Source organism: Oncorhynchus kisutch, unplaced genomic scaffold, assembly GCF_002021735.2.
Source record: "Oncorhynchus kisutch isolate 150728-3 unplaced genomic scaffold, Okis_V2 Okis04b-Okis11a_hom, whole genome shotgun sequence".
Classification (NCBI taxonomy): Eukaryota; Metazoa; Chordata; class Actinopteri; order Salmoniformes; family Salmonidae; genus Oncorhynchus; species Oncorhynchus kisutch.
The window spans coordinates 955,001-981,802 of record NW_022261981.1 but is presented as its reverse complement, the minus strand read 5'-3'; the positions used below and the strand labels follow the sequence as shown (position 1 = coordinate 981,802).

General features: G+C 46.0%; 1 protein-coding gene across 6 annotated transcripts in view; it reads right to left on the bottom strand.

Moving 5' to 3' along the window:
* lmbrd1 (LMBR1 domain containing 1) overlaps window positions 1-26,802 on the bottom strand; it is a 180,069-nt gene that overhangs the window by 14,341 nt on the left and 138,926 nt on the right. For 4 of the 6 annotated variants that reach the window (XM_031813193.1, XM_031813194.1, XM_031813198.1 and 1 more), the window contains exon 15: window positions 25,777-25,843. In XM_031813193.1, coding sequence (XP_031669053.1) covers window positions 25,777-25,843 — 67 coding nt within the window. Of the gene's footprint in view, window positions 1-11,302; window positions 14,010-25,776; window positions 25,844-26,802 lie in introns of those variants that run through there. The other 2 variants (XM_031813196.1, XM_031813197.1) reach the window with 1 other exon arrangement.

The window sequence follows — 26,802 nt, the reverse complement described above, 5'->3', positions numbered from 1 at the left end:
CTCTTTGTCCTGCACCACCTTCCCTCTCTCTTTGTCCTGCACCACTTCCCCTCTCTCTTTGTCCTGCACCACCTTCCCTCTCTCTTTGTCCTGCACCACTTCCCCTCTCTCTTTGTCCTGCACCACCTCCCCCCTCTCTTTGTCCTGCACCACCAACCCTCTCTCTTTGTCCTGCACCACCTTCCCTCTCTCTTTGTCCTGCACTAATTCCCCTCTCTCTTTGTCCTGCACCACCTTCCCTCTCTCTTTGTCCTGCACCACCTTCCCTCTCTTTGTCCTGCACCACCTTCCCTCTCTCTTTGTCCTGCACCACTTCCCTCTCTCTTTGTCCTGCACCACCTTCCCTCTCTCTTTGTCCTGCACCACCTCCTCTCTCTTTGTCCTGCACCACCTTCCCTCTCTCTTTGTCCTGCACCACCTCCCCTCTCTCTTTGTCCTGCACCACCTTCCCTCTCTCTTTGTCCTGCACCACCTTCCCTCTCTCTTTGTCCTGCACCACCTTCTCTCTCTCTTTGTCCTGCACTACTTCCCCTCTCTCTTTGTCCTGCACCACCTTCCCTATCTCTATGTCCTGCACCACCTTCCCTCTCTATTTGTCCTGCACCACCAACCCTCTCTCTTTGTCCTGCACCACCTTCCCTCTCTCTTTGTCCTGCACTAATTCCCCTCTCTCTTTGTCCTGCACCACCTTCCCTCTCTCTTTGTCCTGCACCACCTTCCCTCTCTTTGTCCTGCACCACCTTCCCTCTCTCTTTGTCCTGCACCACTTCCCTCTCTCTTTGTCCTGCACCACCTTCCCTCTCTCTTTGTCCTGCACCACCTCCTCTCTCTTTGTCCTGCACCACCTTCCCTCTCTCTTTGTCCTGCACCACCTCCCCTCTCTCTTTGTCCTGCACCACCTTCCCTCTCTCTTTGTCCTGCACCACCTTCCCTCTCTCTTTGTCCTGCACCACCTTCTCTCTCTCTTTGTCCTGCACTACTTCCCCTCTCTCTTTGTCCTGCACCACCTTCCCTATCTCTTTGTCCTGCACCACCTTCCCTCTCTATTTGTCCTGCACCACCAACCCTCTCTCTTTGTCCTGCACCACCTTCCCTCTCTCTTTGTCCTGCACCACCTTCCCTCTCTATTTGTCCTGCACCACCTTCCCTCTCTCTTTGTCCTGCACCACTTTCTCTCTCTCTTTGTCCTGCACCTCCTCCCCTCTCTCTCCTCCACAACCAACTCTTCTCCCGGTAATTTTTTTCTCCACCTCTTCGGCCATCTGCAGCACCCCAGCTGCCCTGCTGAATTACAGGGCTCAGAGTCTCCGCCTCCACAGATGGCTCTCTACAGTGGTCTGCCTAAACAAATTACTGTGTACACCCCTGACCCACTTCACCTTGAAATACACCTCTACTGTTCCAGTTCCGTGTGCGTGCGTGTGTGTGGAGAGAGCACTGTTACCGTTCCTAGACTGGAGTAGGAACACAGACCACTTTTGAACATCAGGTAATTCAACCTTCAGTAAAGATGCAGAGGCGAGGGGAGTGTGTGTGTGTGTGAGGGGAGGTGAGAGAGAGGAAGGTGAGCTCTGGCTGGCTTCTCTTACATGATACATTATGTATGGTAGCTTTTATACACACACACATACAGACAGCCAAGTAGATCTATAAGGGGATCACAGTCTTTCCCACAGTACTAACAAGGACACTATTTCCCACAGTACTAACAAGGACACTAGTTTCCACAGTACTAACAAGGACACTATTTCCCACAGAACTAACAAGGACACTAGTTCCCACAGTACTAACAAGGACACTATTTCCCACAGTACTAACAAGGACACTATTTCCCACAGTACTAACAAGGACACTATTTCCCACAGTACTAACAAGGACACTATTTCCCACAGAACTAACAAGGACACTAGTTCCCACAGTACTAACAAGGACACTATTTCCCACAGTACTACCAAGGACACTAGTTCCCACAGTACTAACAAGAGCACTATTTCCCACAGAACTAACAAGGACACTATTTCCAGCGTTCAAGGTTCCTTCCATTTTGAATTCCTTTCTCCTCCATCAAAACACGCACTAGTCCTGGACATGATACAATACTCTACTAGACCAGACTTCCTGGGCCCCAAGAGTCAGTCTCTCTCTCTCCCTCTCTCCCTCCCTCCCCCTTCTTCCCTAGTTAAAAGCTTTCATAGCATTACAAGTTTCAACAACAAAATTGACCGCAGAAGTGCTCTACTAATCTGTTCAAATTGTGAGTGAATCTTTCTGAGAAATGTCCAATGGTCACACCAAATGTGCTGTTCTAAATAAAAAGGGCCAGGAAGGATGGAAAGTGACATTTAATTAAATAATTGAAAGAAAGTGCAACATGTCTGGTCTGTTCAAGTCAAATAAGGAAGAGAGGGTGTGTGTGTGTGTGTGTGTGTGTCTGTGTGTGTATGTGTGTGTGTGTGTGTGTATGTGTGTGTGTGTGTGTGGCTTTCTCACCAGTCAGTTGCAATTAATAATACTAACTTTTTCTCAGACTAATATGTCCAAAGGGTGAAATCTATTCCTTGAAGTACGCTCCCCAGTAGACCTGGATTCACTTTAACTACTGTGAGAAATCTTTCAAAGTATAGTAGCGTTGCTTAAGCCTGCCTGGAATGCCAGATGGGCGGGATTAGCATATTTACCTATAACTATTCTATTGGTTCCATAGCGCCAGGCAAGCTCAATCATGCCCAGACAAAGAATCTGAAAGGATTTCAATTAGTATTTGAACCCAGGTCTGATAAGAGCCGCTCCACTCCAGGAGTAATCAGTGTGAATGGTGAGATGTATTCCATGAAGTCCCCTCATCAGTCTACCTGATCAGAACTCCGCTAGAGAAATGTCAGAGTCAGTCGGTCTACGCATCCCATCTCCATGGAGAGCACACACACAATCACATCCCATCTCCATGGAGAGCACACACACAATCACATCCCATCTCCATGGAGAGCACACACACAATCACATCCCATCTCCATGGAGAGCACACACACACACAATCACATCCCATCTCCATGGAGCACACACACACACACACAATCACATCCCATCTCCATGGAGAGCACACACACACACAATCACATCCCATCTCCATGGAGAGCACACACACACACACAATCACATCCCATCTCCATGGAGAGCACACACACACACACAATCACATCCCATCTCCATGGAGAGCACACACACACACACACAATCACATCCCATCTCCATGGAGAGCACACACACACACACATCCCATCTCCATGGAGCACACACACACACACACACAATCACATCCCATCTCCATGGAGAGCACACACACAATCACATCCCATCTCCATGGAGAGCACACACACACACACACACAATCACACCCCATCTCCATGGAGCACACACACACACACACACACACACACACACACACACACACACACACACACACACACACACACACACACACAACCACACCCCATCTCCATGGAGCACACACACACACAATCACACCCCATCTCCATGGAGCACACACACACACACACACAATCACACCCCATCTCCATGGAGCACATACACACACATTATAAAGTGAGGTCATTATAAAGTGTGAGACTGCATACCAGACTGAGCCAGACAAGACAGTAACCTTCCAGTCTAGACTGAGAGACAGACAAGAAGAGAGTAACCCTCCAGTCTGGACTGAGAGACAGACAAGAAGAGAGTAACCCTCCAGTCTGGACTGAGAGACAGACAAGAAGAGAGTAACCCTCCAGTCTGGACTGAGAGACAGACAAGAAGAGAGTAACCCTCCAGTCTGGACTGAGACAGACAAGAAGAGACTAACCCTCCAGTCTGGACTGAGAGACAGACAAGAAGAGAGTAACCCTCCAGTCAAACTCGCCCCTCGGCTTCGCCGACCAACCCGTGTGCCCCTCGTGGTCGTGAACTTTGGAGTCGCCGTTGGTCCTCCTTCGCTGCCTCCGCCTGCTTCCATGGCAGGGTCTTGTCCCCTACCATAACCTCCTCCCATGTCCATGATGTCCTCCACTCACTTTTCTCCCGGGCCCAGGATCCCTGCTCCTCCTGGCCACATTGCTTGGTCCTTGGTGGTGGCATCTTCGGTTACATCCATTGGTAGAAGGAGACCAAGGTGCAGCGTGGTAGACGTACATTATACTTTTATTTTAAATGACACCAAAAAACAACAAAATGCAAAACGAACGTAAAGCTATATGTAGTGCAGAAAGCCACTACACACAAATAAGATCCCACAACTGAAGGTGGGAAAAAGGGCTGCCTAAGTACGATTCCAAATCAGAGACAACGATAGACAGCTGCCTCTGATTGGGAACCATACTCGGCCAACAAAGAAATAGACAAACTAGAATGCCCACCCAAATCACACCCTGACCTAACAAAATAGAGAAATAAAAAGGCTCTCTAAGGTCAGGGATTGACACCTGAAGTTCCAGATTTGCAGTTTTGATACTTTTCTAATGGTTCTATGGCAGCAGGCAAGCTCAATCAAGCACAGAAACATTATTTGACATGATTGCAAATAGTATTTGAACCCGGGTCTAGTCTAAGAGCGAGGGGGTTGAAGTGCTCGGCCATAATTACATGTGAAATATATGAATATGTTACAGATCTTTAACTGACTCCCTCATCCTCACCTGGCCCTCCACCAGCCTCAATATGTTACACATGATGCTGATGACCTTTTCCTCCGTTTCATCAACAAAACAAAAACAATTACAAATGCGCTGGAGGTGAACAGAGTTGCTGTTTCACTTGATGCTGACTGAACAGAGTTGCTGTTTCACCTGATGCTGACTGAACAGAGTTGCTGTTTCACCTGATGCTGACTGAACAGAGTTGCTGTTTCACCTGATGCTGACTGAACAGAGGTGCTGTTTCACCTGATGCTGACTGAACAGAGGTGCTGTTTCACTTGATGCTGACTGAACAGAGGTGCTGTTTCACCTGATGCTGACCGAACAGAGGTGCTGTTTCACCTGATGCTGACCGAACAGAGGTGCTGTTTCACCTGATGCTGACTGAACAGAGGTGCTGTTTCACCTGATGCTGACCGAACAGAGGTGCTGTTTCACCTGATGCTGACCGAACAGAGGTGCTGTTTCACCTGATGCTGACTGAACAGAGGTGCTGTTTCACCTGATGCTGACTGAACAGAGGTGCTGTTTCACCTGATGCTGACTGAACAGTGGTGCTGTTTCACTTGATGCTGACTGAACAGAGGTGCTGTTTCACCTGATGCTGACTGAACAGAGGTGCTGTTTCACCTGATGCTGACTGAACAGAGGTGCTGTTTCACCTGATGCTGACTGAACAGAGGTGCTGTTTCACCTGATGCTGACTGAACAGAGGTGCTGTTTCACCTGATGCTGACTGAATTTATTTTCTTTGATTTGATTCTAGTAGCACTTTACTATCTGAGGGAAATATATTCTGTTCAGGGAACTGAGCAGGAAAGACCACTTGACTCAATAAACGCAGATGTTGCTTGTCAAACTGCCATTTGGGGATAAAGCTCTGGGCTCTGATGGGAGAAATGAAAGCTTATCAGGATGAAGACCACAGACAGACAGCAGTCTAGCTGTGGTGTGAGGGATTCACCCTGCTGTAGTTTACAGGCTCACTAAGACACAGGAGTAGATCTAACAGAGAAACATCTTTATAAAGGCACATCTGACGTTTTCATGTCGGCCATAGATAAGTCTGGCTGAATCCTGTTGAAGTGTGAACAATGTCGGTGTCCCAAATGGCACCTTATCTAGTGCACTACTTTTGACCAGGGCCCTAATGGTAGTAGGACCCTATGGGCTCTGGTCAAAAGTAATGGATTAAATAGGGAATAGGGTGTCATTTAGGATGCTGTCAGTGAGTTCTCTGTAATGTCCAGATCAGTGGTCTTCATTTATGAAGGCTCAGGGAATGGACTATGCTATAGATGACCTCTCCTAGTGATCTCTAGACAATGGAGGCTCTGAGAATGGACTATGCTCTAGTGCTCTATATGACCTCTCCTAGTGATCTCTAGACAATGGAGGCTCTGAGAATGGACTATGCTCTAGATGACCTCTCCTAGTGATCTCTTGACAATGGAGGCTCTGAGAATGGACTATGCTCTAGATGACCCCTCCTAGTGATCTCTAGACAATGGAGGCTCTGAGAATGGACTATGCTCTAGATGACCTCTCCTAGTGATCTCTAGACAATGGAGGCTCTGAGAATGGACTATGCTCTAGATGACCTCTCCTAGTGATCTCTCGACAATGGCAGCAAATAATTAGAATTTCTAGAACGGGCATTCCAAGTCAAGTTAATATATGTGATGGGTGGACCGGCGACCATATTGAGTGTACTGTCTAACTGCTATCGTCTGAGTTGTTTTCCTGTTCTAGTACATCTATGAAGGAACCAATGGCATGCGTCAGTGTAGAGTTTTAAAGAAAACATTTTGTACCGGCGTCCTGATTGCTCCTGTTCATTTTATACAGATTTTTTCATCATTAGGTGTTTACTTTTATTTTTTATGGAATTGTTTCTGTTATTTTTTTAAATGAATTTGCATTTACAAAATCATTTTGATGATCCAAATCACTTAGCAAGTTAAACTAGCAAGCAGGCTATCTGCAGGACTGTTAGTTTGGATTTCCATGACAACAGCTTGAGGGGGAGTGAAGAGAGAGGACTGCAATGCCTCGTAGAGACCTTGAACCTCGTGTGGTGAGCTTCCAGTGCCTTTGTGGCTGCTGTTGAATAGCACCAGCCACGTGGGTGCTAAACAGTGCTGGTGGAGAGGAGTGGCTATCTAGCTAACCATCTGCAAACCCAGAGGACGGAGAACGTGAGGCGACAGCGAGGTCCGTTGCTGAGGCAGCGGACCTCACCGTCTCTGACGCCGACTGACTGGCTCCCTCCGAGACCATCAACACTTCCTCCACACTTGATACAATCTGAACTGCTTCAACTTCCAGAGAAACAATCCATCCTTCAGCTCCCATCCTGACTGACACTTTTACAATTGCTTTTGTTTTGACCTTTTTGTATGTTTTTTTCTGATATGTTGTATGCTCATGGATTTCAGTTTGTATTGACCACTATATGAGTGTAATAAAAACTTGAAAGAAAAACAATTTATTCTGGCCCTTAGTATCTTTAGAGCATGGTGCTGGAAATATCAGAGTTGTGGGGGCCACAGAATATATGAGTAACTGTCATTGTCAACAGTTATGTAAGTGACTGTTAATTATTAGGGAGTGGGTTGTCATTGTTTGCAACAGTCAAAAGCTCAAAGTGAATCTTTAAAACACATTTTTTAAATTCCTGTACCAATACAGACGTCAAGCAGAACACATGACTCCCCCTAATCATAATTGAATTACTCCATTGTCAGGGTCTCCGGATGTATCAATCCGTATTCCGTAATCATAAAGCAAACAGACAAGCGTTGGAATAACAGCACACCGTTTTGACAAGCTAGAGGCAAGATGACACGATGGTCTGCTTTCTCTAAGAACAAAGTGAAGGGAGTCTTGACTGACACATTCTATTGTCATACAATTCAAAAGACAATCCTCTTGATACTGACACAATTCTAATTGATTTGTTGGGAAGAGGGATGCTCATATTGCCCTGTTGAATGGCCCACCTGCCTTCTCTGAGGCAGCAATAGACATATATAAAACATCATGTTACTGCATCAGTCTCCTCAAGCTAAACACAGTCACTGCAGTCGATGCAGCATTGTTTTCTCATGTTTCCTTCTGCTGTTTGCACTTCTGAAGGAGCATTTGTCTTCCAAAGTGATGATATACAGGTAACTGCCAAAATAAAGGAAACACCAACATAAAGACTCTTAACAGGGCGTTGATTCACCACGAGCCAGAACAGCTTCAATGTACCTTGGCAAAGATTGTACAAGTGTCTGGAACTCTATTGGAGGGATTTGACACCGTTATTCCACGATAATTACCATCATTTGGTGTTTTGTTGATAGTGGTGGAAAACGCTGTCTGAGGCGCCGCTCCAGAATCTTCCAGAAGTGTTGAGATCCGTTGACAGACAGCCATGGCATATGGTTTACATCGTTGTCATGCTCATCAAACCATTCAGTGATGGGGGCATTGTCATTCTATGGGGGCATAGCCATGACAGGCAAAATAATGGCCTGCCCATTTTTATACAGTTGAAGTCATAAGTTTACATAGACTTAGGTTGGAATCATTAAAACTCGTTTTTCAACCATTCCACAAAATTCTTGTGAACAAACTATAGTTTAGGCAAGTACGTTCGGACATCTACTTTTTGCATGACACAAGTAATTTTTCCAACAATCGTTGACAGGTTATTTCACTTATAATTCCCTGTATCACAATTCCAGTGGGTCAGAAGTTTACATACACTAAGTTGACTGTGCCTTTAAACAGCTTGGAAAATCCCAGAAAATGATGTTATGGCTTTAAAAGCTTCTGATAGACTAATTGACATAATTTGAGTCAATTGGAGGTGTACCTGTGGATGTATTTCAAGGCCTACCTTCAAACTCAGTGCCTCTTTGCTTAACATCATGGAAAATCTAAAGAAATCAGCCAAGACCTCAGAAAAAAACATTGTAGACCTCCACAAGTCTGGTTCATCCTTGGGAGCAATTTCCAAACGCCTGAATATACCATGTTCAACTGTACAAACAATAGTACGCAAGTATAAACACCATGGGACCACGCAGCCGTCATACCGCTCAGGAAGGAGACGCGTTCTCTCTTAGAGATTAACGTACTTTGGTGTGAAAAGTACAAATCAATCCCAGAACAACAGTAAAGGACCTTGTGAAGATGCTGGAGGAAACCGGTACAAAAGTATCTGTATCCACAGTAAAACAAGTCCTATATCGACATAACCTGAAAGGCCGCTCAGCAAGGAAGAAGCCACTGCCCCAAACCCACCATAAAATAGTCAGACTATGGCTTGCAACTGCACATGGGGACAAAGATCGTACTTTTTGGAGAAATGTCCTCTGGTTTGATGAAACAAAAATAGAACTGTTTGACCGTAATGACCATCATTATGTTTGGAGGAAAAAGGGGGAGGCTTGCAAGCCAAAGAACACCATCCCAACCGTGAAGCATGGGGGTGGAAGCATCATGTTGTGGAGATGCTTTGCTGCAGGAGGGACTGGTGCAAAAATGATGGCATCATGAGGAGGAAAATGATGTGGATATATTGAAGCAACATCTCAAGACATCAGTTAAAGCTTGGTCGCAAATGGGTCTTCTAATGGACAATGGCCATTGTCCTAAGTGAAGGACAACAAAGTCAAGGTATTGGAGTGGCCATCACAAAGCCCTGACCTCAATCACATAGAACATTTGTGGGCAGAACTGAAAAAGCATGTGTGAGCAAGGAGGCCTACAAACCTGACTCAGTTACACCAGCTCTGTCAGGAGGAATGGGACAAAATTCACCCAATTTATTGTGGGAAACTTGTGGAAGGCTACCCGAAACGTTTGACCCAAGTTAAACAATTTAAAGGCAATGCTACCAAATACCAATTGAGTGTATGTAAACTTCTGACACACTGGCAATGTGATGAAAGAAATAAAATATGAAATAAATCATTCTCTCTGCTATTATTCTGACATTTCACAATCTTAAAATAAAGTGCTGATCCTAACCCTGGATCAACCCTGGTCCTGGAGAACGACCCTCCTGTAGGTTTTAACTCCAACCTTGTTGTTGGTTTATATTTAGGGTTATGTTTATTTTAAAACCATATGTTATCTATTTGATATAAGTTACCAAAATTCTGGTAGTTTACTGGTAAACTTTGAAAGTTTCCAGTAATATACACTCCCTTTGCAACCCTTGGATACATCTTTGATTGACATCTGCATGGCCTCAATTCAGTAAATAATTGATGCAGCTCAATGCCTAACTATGCCCTGAAGTTTAGACGTTTTTAAGGTCTAACCCCCCAAAAAATCTATTTTAGACAAACAAAACCTGAAACCTGAATGACAATCTAAATGGGAGCCCTCGCCTTCCACGTCCGTTTTAATCCTAAAGGTGTTAATTAAGGGACTTTCTCAATCCAAAATAAACGGTCTCAACCCAATAGGAGCAGGGCCAAAATCCCCCCTCCCCAGCCCAGCACTGCCATCTCTCCCCGCCACCCCAGGCTGTTCATCTAAACCTGGTGCCACTCAGAAGTCTGATAGCACTATTCCCAATAGCACCTAATCAGATTCCTAACAAAGATAAGAAAAGGTGGGCGATGGGGAGGAGGTAAGGAGAGACAGAGACACCGGAGAGAGAGAGAGACACACTCTTTTCAAAATAGCTTCCTATCTTTTTGTGAAATCCTCAGTGGCATTAGACCATTAGTGCCATTTCAGACCAGCCTAAGAAACGTTAGTCTGTATTATATGCTGAGTGAGTGAGTAATAGCCGTGGTAATGACCTTAGAGGAGATAATGGAGAAGCTTGGCACTCAGCACCTGCTCACCAACATGTAACAAACCACTACACCCCCGGGGACCGCTGGCCAATCAGTCACAAGTTTGACCTCTAACCCCGCCCCCACCTGCACCTACTGCCTGTCAATCTGATGTTGCCATGGCAGCAGGCGTAACATAACGGTTAGGTAGAATGTTTGTTTTTATATTATAGCAAGTTTTTATGTTAAAGTATGCTGCGACCATATGTGCTGGCAGAATTTCCAGTGGGGAAATTAAATAGTTAATCTGGTTTCATGTAAAAGAGATAAATTGAGAAGTAATATTGAGTTATTGTTACAAAAGGATCACAAGTTCAAAGGCTATTACAGATGTAGGATTTTAATTTGAACCAGTTTGCTACAGCAGGAAAATAACCCTGCAGCGACAGGGAATGTGAATTGTTTTGTGGATTATAATTCATGGACATTTTGAGGGGTTGATACATTTTTTCATAAGGGATCAAGTCAAATTTAAAAATGGAAATTACAAACTTCAGAATCCTTTTAAAAACTCAAATAAGCGACAAGTTTAAGATTTCCTTCATTGCAGGAAATTTCTCCTGCAACACGGTGATTAAATTAATATCCTACATCTGTACATGACAAAATCATATTCACAGTCGTCCATGTCACAAATCATATTTACAGTGGTCCATATGTCACAAAACATATTTACAGTGGTCCATATGTCACAAATCATATTTACAGTCGTCCATATGTCACAAATCATATTTACAGTCGTCCATATGTCACAAATCATATTTAGTCGCCCATAAGTCACAAATCATATTTACAGTCGTCCATATGTCACAAATCATATTTACAGTCGTCCATGTCACAAATCATATTTACACTTGTCCATAAGTCACAAATCATATTTACAGTGGTCTATATGTCACAAATCATATTTACACTCGTCCATATGTCACAAATCATATTTACACTCGTCCATATGTCACAAATCATATTTACACTCGTCTATATGTCACAAATCATATTTACAGTCGTCCATATGTCACAAATCATATTTACACTCGTCCATATGTCACAAAACATATTTACAGTCGTCCATATGTCACAAATCATATTTACAGTCGTCCATATGTCACAAATCATATTTACACTCGTCCATATGTCACAAATCATATTTACACCCGTCCATATGTCACAAATCAGATATAGATGACATGAACATACGGTAAATTATGACAGGACACAGGATCAATCTCATATGTTAACATGGCCCACTAGGGCCCGTTGAGGACATTATGTTTTAAAGCCTGCCATCTCAGTCCAGGATCAACCTCATATGTTAACATGACCCACTAGGGCCCTATGAGGACATTATGTTTTAAAGCCTGCCATCTCAGTCCAGGATCAACCTCATTGGTTAACATGGCCCACTAGGGCCCTATGAGGACATTATGTTTTAAAGCCTGCCATCTCAGTCCAGGATCAACCTCATATGTTAACATGACCCACTAGGGCCTTATGAGGACATTATGTTTTAAAGCCTGCCATCTCAGTCCAGGATTAACCTCATATGTTAACATGGCCCACTAGGGCCCTATGAGGACATTCTGTTTTAAAGCCTGCCATCTCAGTCCAGGATCAACCTCATATGTTAACATGACCCACTAGGGCCCTATGAGGACATTCTGTTTTAAAGCCTGCCATCTCAGTCCAGGATCAACCTCATATGTTAACATGGCCCACTAGGGCCCTATGAGGACATTATGTTTTAAAGCCTGTCATCTCAGTCCAGGATCAACCTCATATGTTAACATGACCCACTAGGGCCCTATGAGGACATTATGTTTTAAAGCCTGCCATCTCAGTCCAGGATCAACCTCATATGTTAACATGACCCACTAGGGCCCTATGAGGACATTATGTTTTAAAGCCTGCCATCTCAGTCCAGGATCAACCTCATATGTTAACATGACCCACTAGGGCACTATGAGGACATTCTGTTTTAAAGCCTGCCATCTCAGTCCAGGATCAACCTCATATGTTAACATGACCCACTAGGGCCCTATGAGGACATTCTGTTTTAAAGCCTGCCATCTCAGTCCAGGATCAACCTCATATGTTAACATGACCCACTAGGGCACTATGAGGACATTCTGTTTTAAAGCCTGCCATCTCAGTCCAGGATCAACCTCATATGTTAACATGGCCCACTAGGGCCCTATGAGGACATTATGTTTTAAAGCCTGTCATCTCAGTCCAGGATCAACCTCATATGTTAACATGGCCCACTAGGGCCCTATGAGGACATTATGTTTTAAAGCCTGCCATCTCAGTCCAGGATCAACCTCATATGTTAACATGACCCACTAGAGTCTCTTCTCTGGGTTACGGCTTACATAAAACACATGCTACTTTCTCTCCTGTCCCTGCTCTAACAGAGATGAGTATTTTCTGTATGGCACATGCTAATATGTTCACTTAGCAGACACTTTTATCCAGTGACCTACAGAACTGTCAATAAGGGCAGTGACACATATTCAGTATATGTGGCCCATACGGAAAGCGAACCCACAACCCTGGTGTTGCTTGCTTAGCACCATGCTCTAACCCTGGTGTTGCTAGCTTAGCACCATGCTCTAACCCTGGTGTTGCTTGTTAAGCCCAATGCTCTAACCCTGGTGTTGCTAGTTAAGCCCCATGATCTAACCTTGGTGTTGCTAGCTAAGCCTCATGCTCTAATCCTGGTGTTGCTAGCTAAGCGCCATGCTCTAACCCTGGTGTTGCTAGCTAAGCCCTATGCTCTAACCTTGGTGTTGCTAGCTAAGCCCCGTGCTCTAACCCTGGTGTTGCTAGCTAAGCCCCGTGCTCTAACCCTGGTGTTGCTAGCTAAGCCCCGTGCTCTAACCCTGGTGTTGCTAGCTAAGCCCCATGCTCTAACTAACACAGTGAGTCATCAGAACCACGTAGGAAACGCAGGTACAAGAGTCAGTCAACCCCAATCTTACTAAGGGAGAAGAGAGCAGAAAGCATTTCATGTCTCAGTCATTTTGATTTGCAGCTGAATGTATTGAAACACCCCCTGTTTCACCATGGAAAACTTGCTGAGTGGTAGCCATGGTAACCCACTTGATCTTGCAGAAGCATAGGCTGTAGGGCTCGTGTCTCGCTGTGGCGACCGAGATACATGATAATATTATCCATTACTGTAAGACTGGAGAGAGCCATGTTTACTGTTCATTACTGATTGCTTATTTCACTTTTGTTTATTATCTATTTCACTTGCTTTGGCAATGTAAACATGTTTCCCAATAAAGCCTTTTGAATTGAATAAAGTGAAACAGAGAGTCGAGAATCATTCTTCTTCGCTGACCGGGTTCCTCTGTAGCTAAACATGATTGAAATGAACTTCTCCAAGTGTGAGGAAAGTTCCTCTTCTCTGTCAGTTCAGAAGGCAGGTAACAGGTCCTGATAGGAGTGTGGCTAGTCCCCAGATCTGAGGATACTGCTTTCAAGAGAGAGAGAAGTAGCAAACATTCATTGTTGTTTGATCATGGTGTTCAAAAGAGATGAGTAGAACCTAATGAATTGATAATGAAAGAATTGACATGGACACATCTGAGATAAAATAGTGGATGTGGAAACTGAATTGTAGTTGACATCTTGCCCCTGTATCCCTTTGTCAAGGAGACCTCTTGGTCTCACAAAGGAAATGTGTGTTCATGGAAGAGACAACATGAAGTTGTGATTTAAACCCTCCCTTCCTCTGTCTCACAACCAAAAAGACACCGCCACCCTCACGGAAAAGACACATTGAGGCTCTTAAAGGCTTGGATTGATCTGTGCCCCAACACTACACTCTACAGAGCAAAGGGCTGGTACTGACAGGGAGAGGGGGTGTGTTCAAATCTCTCCCTATTCCAATCGCAACCAGACTCTGGCCTACTCTTTGAAGTGTGGCAACATCATGTCCGTTTGTGGTGGGCAGTGACGGTCCCTCCCAGTCCCATGTGTTGTCTCAGCTGGACACTTCCTAGTCCGTTGTGCTAACGGCTGTTATGCGAGACGGCCAAAAGAGGCCCAGGCTGGTACTGTCATACCCTTTTCACACTACAGCGCCAACCCAAACCATACTGTGCTGACTCTTACTGTTTCACATTGTCCTTTCCACCACAGTTCAAACCACTACGGTGGATGCATAATCAGGCCAGCACAGTACGGCTGCACTTGGCTCGCTAGTGTTGAAAGCATATAGGCTGGTGGGAGGAGTCAGTCCATGTTCCGTTGTATAAAGCCTGGCAGTGTCTCAATAACTTGACATTGGATGAGCTCCCTGGTGAACAGCTAGTGGGAAATGGACTCGGGCATACAGGGAAGGCAGGCAGGGATAACCACAGCCATAAATATACATGCATGTATACTGCTTCTATAGACAGAATTGTATGGCTCTGAGGATAACGGGAGAAATACAACTAGGGGCTCCATATCCTCTTCTTTTCGGTACACATTCACTTTCCAAACAGGTGTGAAATTCTGAACATCTAAAGGTCCTGAGCCCTCACATTCTGATCATACAGTAATATGGGTTGTATCTTTGTGGTGCATCATGGGTGTGTTCATAAAGAGTACATCATTACTGTTCTGATCTACCATGAGGATGTTCCTGTGCTGCCTAGGTCGTGTGGTGGAAAGATACAGTGGTTGAAGGATGCAGTGCACACCCTCAGCATGCTGACCTCAAAGACCTGGCTATCCCCTTAGCTTTCACTACCCCCCTCAGCCACTGGCTTTCCCTGTCCCCTCAGCCACAGGCTTTCACTACCCCCTCAGCCACTGGCTTTCCCTGTCCCCTCAGCCACTGGCTTTCCACTGTCCCCTCAGCCACTGGCGTCCACTGTCCCCTCAGCCACTGGCGTCCACTGTCCCCTCAGCCACTGGCTTTCCCTGTCCCCTCAGCCACTGCCTTCCACTGTCCCCTCAGCCACTGGCCTTCCACTGTCCCCTCAGCCACTGGCCTTCCACTGTCCCCTCAGCCACTGGCCTTCCACTGTCCCCTCAGCCACTGTCCCCCTCAGCCACTGGCTTCCACTGTCCACTCAGCCACTGGCTTTCCCTGTCCCCCTCAGCCACTGGCTTCCACTGTCCCCCTCAGCCACTGGCTTCCACTGTCCCCCTCAGCCACTGGCTTCCACTGTCCCCCTCAGCCACTGGCTTCCACTGTCCCCCTCAGCCACTGGCTTCCACTGTCCCCCTCAGCCACTGGCTTCCACTGTCCCCCTCAGCCACTGGCTTCCACTGTCCCCCTCAGCCACTGGCTTCCACTGTCCCCCTCAGCCACTGGCTTCCACTGTCCACTCAGCCACTGGCTTCCACTGTCCACTCAGCCACTGGCTTCCACTGTCCACTCAGCCACTGGCTTCCACTGTCCCCCTCAGCCACTGGCTTCCACTGTCCCCCTCAGCCACTGGCTTCCACTGTCCCCCTCAGCCACTGGCTTCCACTGTCCCCCTCAGCCACTGGCTTCCACTGTCCCCCTCAGCCACTGGCTTCCACTGTCCCCCTCAGCCACTGGCTTCCACTGTCCCCCTCAGCCACTGGCTTCCACTGTCCCCCTCAGCCACTGGCTTCCACTGTCCCCCTCAGCCACTGGCTTCCACTGTCCCCCTCAGCCACTGGCTTCCACTGTCCCCCTCAGCCACTGGCTTCCACTGTCCCCCTCAGCCACTGGCTTCCACTGTCCACTCAGCCACTGGCTTCCACTGTCCCACTCAGCCACTGGCTTCCACTGTCCCCCTCAGCCACTGGCTTCCACTGTCCCCCTCAGCCACTGGCTTCCACTGTCCCCCTCAGCCACTGGCTTCCACTGTCCCCCTCAGCCACTGGCTTCCAGTGTCCCCCTCAGCCACTGGCTTCCACTGTCCCCCTCAGCCACTGGCTTCCACTGTCCCCCTCAGCCACTGGCTTCCACTGTCCCCCTCAGCCACTGGCTTCCACTGTCCCCCTCAGCCACTGGCTTCCACTGTCCCCCTCAGCCACTGGCTTCCACTGTCCCCCTCAGCCACTGGCTTCCACTGTCCCCCTCAGCCACTGGCTTCCACTGTCCCCCTCAGCCACTGGCTTCCACTGTCCCCCTCAGCCACTGGCTTCCACTGTCCCCCTCAGCCACTGGCTTCCACTGTCCCCCTTCAGCCACTGGCTTCCACTGTCCCCTTCAGCCACTGGCTTCCACTGTCCCCCTCAGCCACTGGCTTCCACTGTCCCCTTCAGCCACTGGCTTCCACTGTCCCCCTCAGCCACTGGCTTCCACTGTCCCCCTCAGCCACTGGCTTCCACTGTCCCCCTCAGCCACTGGCTTCCACTGTCCCCCTCAGCCACTGGCTTCCACTGTCCCCCTCAGCCACTGGCTTCCACTGTCCCCCTCAGCCACTGGCTTCCACTGTCCCCCTCAGCCACTGGCTTCCACTGTCCCCCTCAGCCACTGGCTTCCACTGTCCCCCTCAGCCACTGGCTTCCACTGTCCCCCTCAGCCACTGGCTTCCACTGTCCCCCTCAGCCACTGGCTTCCACTGTCCCCCTCAGCCACTGGCTTCCACTGTCCCCCTCAGCCACTGGCTTCCACTGTCCCCCTCAGCCACTGGCTTCCACTGTCCACTCAGCCACTGGCTTCCACTGTCCACTCAGCCACTGGCTTCCACTGTCCACTCAGCCACTGGCTTCCACTGTCCACTCAGCCACTGGCTTCCACTGTCCACTCAGCCACTGGCTTCCACTGTCCACTCAGCCACTGGCTTCCACTGTCCACTCAGCCACTGGCTTCCACTGTCCACTCAGCCACTGGCTTCCACTGTCCACTCAGCCACTGGCTTCCACTGTCCCCCTCAGCCACTGGCTTCCACTGTCCCCCTCAGCCACTGGCTTCCACTGTCCCCCTCAGCCACTGGCTTCCACTGTCCCCCTCAGCCACTGGCTTCCACTGTCCCCCTCAGCCACTGGCTTCCACTGTCCCCCTCAGCCACTGGCTTCCACTGTCCCCCTCAGCCACTGGCATCCACTGTCCCCCTCAGCCACTGGCTTCCACTGTCCCCCTCAGCCACTGGCTTCCACTGTCCCCCTCAGCCACTGGCTTCCACTGTCCCCTTCAGCCACTGGCTTCCACTGTCCCCCTCAGCCACTGGCTTCCACTGTCCCCCTCAGCCACTGGCTTCCACTGTCCCCCTCAGCCACTGGCTTCCACTGTCCCCTCAGCCACTGGCTTCCACTGTCCCCTCAGCCACTGGCTTCCACTGTCCCCTCAGCCACTGGCTTCCACTGTCCACTCAGCCACTGGCTTCCACTGTCCACTCAGCCACTGGCTTCCACTGTCCCCCTCAGCCACTGGCTTCCACTGTCCCCTCAGCCACTGGCTTCCACTGTCCCCCTCAGCCACTGGCTTCCACTGTCCCCTCAGCCACTGGCTTCCACTGTCCACTCAGCCACTGGCTTCCACTGTCCACTCAGCCACTGGCTTCCACTGTCCCCTCAGCCACTGGCTTCCACTGTCCCCTCAGCCACTGGCTTCAACTGTCCCCTCAGCCACTGGCCTTTCACTGTCCCCTCAGCCACTGGCCTTTCACTGTCCCCTCAATCCACACCTCACTATTTCTCCTGCTAAAACACTTTCCAGTGTAGTGGGCTTTACACATTATTTCAATCCATTTGTTAGTCCCTGTTAGTCCCTTTGGGTTAATAACGTGCTTCAAACTGTAAGCTGTATTTCAAGTATCATGCTCTGATGCACTTAGAGGCTACACATTCCCTCCTAAGTAGCTGAAAATGTTACATAAGCCAAGTTGGAATAGACATGTTCCGTTAAAATGTTGGCTATTTTGAAATGCTTCTTCGCTAAGAGCTATGCCATTTCTAAGAGCTGAACCCTGAGAATCATCTCCTCTGTCTGCCCTGTGCATCTCCACTGGTTTGGTCAACATCCAGGGCTTATAGTGTTTGCTCTCTGCAACCAATTTAGCTGGAGGTAGCAAAAAGGTTTTATACTGTAGCACCTCACACATACACACCGCCTCATACTGCAGCATCCCACACATGTCCTCACACACATCCTCCTCACAAATCCCAATCCAGGATAGAGCAAGTTGTCATCCCATAGTTTAATATACTGTGCAAACGCTACCGTGTGTTGCTCAAATAACATGTCTGAGGATCCACATCCTGTCTCAACCAAGGTGTCATTCAACAGCTTACTGGACTGTGAAAACACTACAAAATGTTTCTAGAACATCACGCAAACATGTCTCAATATAGCCACAAATACTGCTCCCCCTGTAATGTGTTCGTCTTAGCCAGAGTGCAAAACGATCATAAAATACATACATTGAATACATAAACACAACAGTTTGCTAGCTTTCAGTAGCGCCAATGTCTATAGCTTCCTAGTGAGGCACTAACAACTCCCATAGCGTTAGAAGCACTACAGTCCATAACCTGATGTGGAGCCAGTAGCTGCTACAGTACATAACCTGATGTGGAGTCAGTAGCTGCTACAGTACACAACCTGATGTGGAGTCAGTAGCTGCTACAGTACATAACCTGATGTGGAGTCAGTAGCTACTACAGTACACAACCTGATGTGGAGTCAGTAGCTGCTACAGTACACAACCTGATGTGGAGTCAGTAGCTGCTACAGTACATAACCTGATGTGGAGTCAGTAGCTGCTACAGTACACAACCTGATGTGGAGTCAGTAGCTGCTACAGTACACAACCTGATGTGGAGTCAGTAGCTGCTACAGTACACAACCTGATGTGGAGTCAGTAGCTGCTACAGTACATAACCTGATGTGGAGTCAGTAGCTGCTACAGTACATAACCTGATGTGGAGTCAGTAGTTGCTACAGTACACAACCTGATGTGGAGTCAGTAGCTGCTACAGTACATAACCTGATGTGGAGTCAGTAGCTACTACAGTACACAACCTGATGTGGAGCCAGTAGCTGCTACAGTACATAACCTGATGTGGAGTCAGTAGCTGCTACAGTACATAACCTGATGTGGAGTCAGTAGCTACTACAGTACATAACCTGATGTGGAGTCAGTAGCTGCTACAGTACACAACCTGATGTGGAGTCAGTAGCTACTACAGTACACAACCTGATGTGGAGTCAGTAGCTGCTACAGTACATAACCTGATGTGGAGTCAGTAGCTGCTACAGTACACAACCTGATGTGGAGTCAGTAGCTGCTACAGTACATAACCTGATGTGGAGTCAGTAGCTGCTACAGTACATAACCTGATGTGGAGTCAGTAGCTGCTACAGTACATAACCTGATGTGGAGCCAGTAGCTGCTACAGTACACAACCTGATGTGGAGTCAGTAGCTACTACAGTACACAACCTGATGTAGAGCCAGTAGCTGCTACAGTACATAACCTGATGTGGAGTCAGTAGCTGCTACAGTACACAACCTGATGTGGAGTCAGTAGCTGCTACAGTACACAACCTGATGTAGAGTCAGTAGCTGCTACAGTACATAACCTGATGTGGAGTCAGTAGCTGCCACAGTACACAACCTGATGTAGAGTCAGTAGCTGCTACAGTACACAACCTGATGTGGAGTCAGTAGCTGCTACAGTACACAACCTGATGTGGAGTCAGTAGCTGCTACAGTACATAACCTGATGTGGAGTCAGTAGCTGCTACAGTACACAACCTGATGTGGAGCCAGTAGCTGCTACAGTACATAACCTGATGTGGAGTCAGTAGCTGCTACAGTACACAACCTGATGTGGAGTCAGTAGCTGCTACAGTACACAACCTGATGTGGAGTCAGTAGCTGCTACAGTACATAACCTGATGTAGAGCCAGTAGCTGTTACAGTACAGTACAGTATGTGTGTGTGTGTGTGAGAGTGAAGCTTTATCCAGATACTGCTGGTGGGCGGCGAGGGAGGGATGGGTACAGAGTGTGACCACAGATGGGAAAGGCCAAACCCACACAAACAGATTGTGAGGCTGTGATATCTGGCAAGCGGAGGTGAAAAATAGCGTCGGTTTAAACTGTGAAGTCGACTGGAGAAGGATTGATTTGTGGTAACCCCGCAGAGCAGCTTCTGTGCAGCAGATTGATGCTTCATTGTGACAGACAGGAAGCCCAAACTGGATCCAAAATTCACATGATACTGTATTCACGAACAAGTCAAACTGGGTCCAAGAGTCACATGATACTGTATTCACTAACAAGTCAAACTGGGTCCAAGAGTCACATGATACTGTATTCACTAACAAGTCAAACTGGGTCCAATAGTCACATGATACTGTATTCACTAACAAGTCAAACTGGGTCCAAGAGTCACATGATACTGTATTCACTAACAAGTCAAACTGGGTCCAAGAGTCACATGATACTGTATTCACTAACAAGTCAAACTGTGTCCAATAGTCACATGATACTGTATTCACTAACAAGTCAAACTGGGTCCAAGAGTCACATGATACTGTATTCACTAACAAGTCAAACTGGGTCCAAGAGTCACATGATACTGTATTCACTAACAAGTCAAACTGGGTCCAATAGTCACATGATACTGTATTCACTAACAAGTCAAACTGGGTCCAAGAGTCACATGATACTGTATTCACTAACAAGTCAAACTGGGTCCAAGATTCACATGATATTGTATTCACTAACAAGTCAAACTGGGTCCAAGAGTCACATGATAGTGTATTCACTAACAAGTCAAACTGTGTCCAAGATTCACATTATACTGTATTCACTAACAAGTCAAACTGGGTCCAAGATTCAAATACTATATTCCTCACTAACAAGGGAAATGCATGTTCTGTGCTGCCTCTGTGGCCAATACTTAAGATAATCAATCTCTCTCTCTCTCTCACTCATCCAAACATTCAGACATGTAATATACGATCTGTATCCTGACGAGAGGGTGTGTAATACAGAGATGCCTTTCATTTGTTGGTAACGGTGCTGAAGTGGTTGAAATAAACAGGAAACTTCAACCGATTAGACTGATCAACTCCTTTATGTAGCCTTCACTTAAATCATGACAACTGTTCCTTGTGCTGAGAGAAGAACCGTCTTCAATACATTATGAAAGCTTGGTTGTCTCTCTCTCTTGTTGGTTCACTGAGAGAAGAAACTGTCTTCAATACATTATGAAAGCTTGGTTGTCTCTCTCTCGTTGGTTCACTGAGAGAAGAACTGTCTTCAATACATTATGAAAGCTTGGTTGTCTCTCTCGTTGGTTCACTGAGAGAAGAACTGTCTTCAATACATTATGAAAGCTTGGTTGTCTCTCTCTCTCTCGTTGGTTCACTGAGAGAAGAACTGTCATCAATACATTATGAAAGTTTGGTTGTCTCTCTCTCTCTCGTTGGTTCACTGAGAGAAGAACTGTCTTCAATACATTATGAAAGCTTGGTTGTCTCTCTCTCTTGTTGGTTCACTGAGAGAAGAACTGTCTTCAATACATTATGAAAGCTTGGTTGTCTCTCTCTCTTGTTGGTTCACTGAGAGAAGAACTGTCTTCAATACATTATGAAAGCTTGGTTGCTTCTCTCTCTCTCTCTCGTTGGTTCACTGAGAGAAGAACTGTCTTCAATACATTATGAAAGCTTGGTTGTCTCTCTCTCTTGTTGGTTCACTGAGAGAAGAACTGTCTTCAATACATTATGAAAGCTTGGTTGCTTCTCTCTCTCTCTCTCGTTGGTTCACTGAGAGAAGAACTGTCTTCAATACATTATGAAAGCTTGGTTGTCTCTCTCTCTCTCGTTGGTTCACTGAGAGAAGAACTGTCATCAATACATTATGAAAGTTTGGTTGTCTCTCTCTCTCTCGTTGGTTCACTGAGAGAAGAACTGTCTTCAATACATTATGAAAGCTTGGTTGTCTCTCTCTCTTGTTGGTTCACTGAGAGAAGAACTGTCTTCAATACATTATGAAAGCTTGGTTGTCTCTCTCGTTGGTTCACTGAGAGAAGAACTGTCTTCAATACATTATGAAAGCTTGGTTGTCTCTCTCTCTTGTTGGTTCACTGAGAGAAGAACTGTCTTCAATACATTATGAAAGCTTGGTTGTCTCTCTCTCTTGTTGGTTCACTGAGAGAAGAACTGTCTTCAATACATTATGAAAGCTTGGTTGTCTCTCTCTCTTGTTGGTTCACTGAGAGAAGAACTGTCTTCAATACATTATGAAAGCTTGGTTGCTTCTCTCTCTCTCTCTCGTTGGTTCACTGAGAGAAGAACTGTCTTCAATACATTATGAAAGCTTGGTTGTCTCTCTCTCTCTCGTTGGTTCACTGAGAGAAGAACTGTCATCAATACATTATGAAAGTTTGGTTGTCTCTCTCTCTCTCGTTGGTTCACTGAGAGAAGAACTGTCTTCAATACATTATGAAAGCTTGGTTGTCTCTCTCTCTTGTTGGTTCACTGAGAGAAGAACTGTCATCAATACATTATGAAAGCTTGGTTGCCTCTTGCTCGTTCACTGACATATTGACAGTAGCTACATATTCCCAGCTCAGTGTAATTATAATTCCAGAGCTACATATGAGTGCACTCCTCTGGATGTCTTGGGCCAAAAGGACAACCCAAGTCATCCAAGCATTACATTCCTCGCTCCCTATGAAAGCTTTCTATAGGCCTTCTGTGAATCTGTGAAATTCCAAAACTGCAAATCTTCTGTCAAATGAAGGAATTACATGATTATGTAAAAGGTCTGTTGTTTGAGAAATCATAGACGAATCTGTAATGTAGCGATATGAATACGTACTCAGAATACAATACATATCTGTTATGTAACACCATCAGGAAGTATTCACACCCCTTGACCTAAACATTTTGTTGTGTTACTGCCTGAATTGAAAATGGATTAAATATATATATTTTATACATAATAGCCCATCATGAACAAAGTGAAAACATGTTTTTAAGAAATGTTTACACATTTATTGAAAATGAAATACAGACATGAGTCAATATGTTTGTTTTCTATAGGTTTTCTTCTAGGATTTTGCCTGTGCTAAGCTCTATTCTTTTTGGGGGGTTTTATACTAAAAGATTCATACCCATAACCCGATGCAGTCGCTTCAGAAAATGCCACATTTTTTGTTGTTTTACTTTACTTTTTTTTGCAAACAGGAAGCATGTGTTGGAATATTTTTAATCTGTACAGGCTTCTTTCTTTTCACTCTGTCATTTAGGTTAGTATTGTGGAGTAACTACAATGTTGTTGATCCATCCTCAGGTTTCTCCATTAAACTCAGTAACTGTTTTAAAGTGGTGAAATCCCTGAGCTGTTTCCTTCCTCTCAGGCAACCCAGTTAGGAAGGATGTCTGTATCTTTGTAGTATTATGCGACACGTGAAGCACATTTTCACTCCTTAACATATGTAGGCTTACCAGAACAAAGGGATTGAATCCTTCTTTTACCTTTATTTAACCAGGCAAGTCAGTTAAGAACAAATTCTTATTTTCAATGACGGCCTAGGAACAGTGGGTTAACTGCCTTGTTCAGGGGAACAGTGGGTTAACTGCCTGTTCAGGGGCAGAACGACAGATTTGTACCTTGTCAGCTCGGGGATTTGAACATGAAACCTTTCGGTTACTAGTCCAACGCTCTAAACACTAGGCTACCCTGCCGCCCCATTCTTGACTCAAGACATTTCAGCATTTCATTTGTAGAAATGTAAAAAAATATATATAATTCTTGTTTGACATTATGGAGTATTGTGTGCAGGCCAAAGACACAAACTCTAAATGTAAATCCATTTTAAATTCAGGTTGTAACAACAACATGTGGGACAAGTCCAGGGGAGTGAAGACTTCCTGAAGGCACTATAAGTCTGCTAGTAGCTAATTACTCTGTCACGTGATACACTAGACTGACCTCAATGACACAAACACACACACGCACTTTGTAGTTAATTACTCGTTTACTTTTGGACTTTGACTTTTAACATTCTAATTACTTGTTTTCATTATGCACAAGCTAATATTTCAGAGGTCGCAAAAGAACAAAAACAACAGCCGACCGGTATGTTTGTTGGTGGTTGATTTTACAAAATCTACATTAGCTCTAATCTAAAATCATTAGAATTTCAGTTGGTGCAACCACCCAATGTGGGTTAACGATAGCCACGACTTCAACTCCACTAGACCACTGTATCCAACCTCTCACCCTGTGAGCCACCTGCACCAGCTCAGAGCTTCTTTCCTTTCAGCCTCTCTGATGGGGGTTTATTTTGTCTGGACTAAAAACAGTCAACTGCTGATACACAAATACAGTGATATGGTCTATACATGCATTTTGGATTTTGAGTGAAGAGGCGTCTGACAGCGGTAGACATTACAACTCCAACTTCTCTGAAGTACTGTATCCCCACATCTGAGTCACCTTACAACTCCAACTTCTCTGAAGTACTGTATCCCCACATCTCTCCCTCTGAGCCACCTTCGTCCCTGAACACTTCCTCCCAAACATGGAAAACACAGGGACTGATTTAGACCTGGGACACCAGGTGGGTGCAATTCATTATCAGGTAGAACAGAAAACCCTGCAGGCTCCGGACCTCATAGGGTAAGAGTTGAATACCCCTGCCCTATATAGTGCACTACTTTTGATAAGGCTCTCTGTCTAATGTACTGCACTACATAAGGAATAGGGTGCCATTTGGGAAACATACACTATCTAAGACAGGCCCGCTCTGCCTCGAGCATTAGGCAGGATGAATAAATGCATGTGATCCAGCTCGCTGGAATAGGAATGATGCATATTCCCGTTTGTGTCTGCATGGCTGACTTCACCGTAGTAACTGTTGAGGAGGCCATGTAATCCATCAGTAAAGGCTTGTCCTTGACATTCATTCATCCTGGTTGAATAATGAATGATACCAAAGAAGGTCTTGTGTACCACTGTTGGGCATGAGGATAACTCGCCTCTACACCACCATCTCTTTGACTGTGTCCAAAATGCCACCCCAGTCCTTATTTAGTGCAATACTTTTGACCAAGGCCCATGGTAGAAAGTAGTGCACTAAATAGGGAATAGGGTGCCATTTGGGATGTAGACCTTCTGTGAGATATTAAACATTGATCATATATTCTAATGTGTTCATTATATATTACACGCTTCCTTCTTTATCCCGAGTCTTCTTTCCTCTGATGGACTGGTAGGTCTCTACGTATGGAAAGAATATAGCATCTTGCTGTACTGCTAGAGATAGTCTTCGTGTGTGTGTGTGTGTGTGTGGCTGGAAGTCTTACCTTGAGGTGCGTCGGCATCGCAGGTCTTGGTAGTCCAAGTGGTATTATTCCCTGGTGGCATCGGGCTCTGACCAAACACACACACAAAAAGAGGCATGTTTCTCTTCTCCATAGCAAACAAAGTATCCAGTACTGTTTGTTTGCTATAATATGAAGGATGTGCACTTAAACTCACTAAGCGTACACAGTTTTCCAGTCAACTCAACTGCAATCCAGAAAATAAAACATGTATGGTCATCATTGTATTCCACCAAGGTGTGTAGCTAAGGCAGCTAAGGCAGCTAATGAGGCTAATGTGGCTAATGAGGCTAATGTAGCTAATGAGGCTAAGGCAGCTAATGTAGCTAATGTGGCTAATGAGGCTAATGTAGCTAATGAGGCTAAGGCAGCTAATGTAGTTAATGCACTGATGTAGTTGATGTAGCTAATGAGGCTAAGGCAGCTAATGCAACTAATGTAGCTAATACAAGAACTGTTCCTTATCATATTTTGTTGTGCTGCCATTTACATTTAAAATCACATGTTTATCCTTCAACCAATCATGAACCAAAGCCTTTAGGAGGATTCAGGAGGATGGAACCCTCACTCCTTCAGGAGGATTCAGGAGGATGGAACCCTCACTCCTTCAGGAGGATTCAGAAGGATGGAACCATCACTCCTTTAGGAGGATTCAGGAGGATGGAACCCTCACTCCTTCAGGAGGATTCTGGAGGATGGAACCCTCATTCCTTCAGGAGGATTCAGGAGAATGTAAACCTCACTCCTTCAGGAGGATTCAGGAGGATGGAACCCTCACTCCTTTAGGAGGATTCAGGAGGATGGAACCCTCACTCCTTCAGGAGGATGGAACCCTCACTCCTTCAGGAGGATTCAGAAGGATGGAACCATCACTCCTTTAGGAGGATTCAGGAGGATGGAACCCTCACTCCTTCAGGAGGATTCAGGAGGATGGAACCCTCATTCCTTCAGGAGGATTAAGGAGAATGTAAACCTCACTCCTTCAGGAGGATTCAGGATGATGGAACC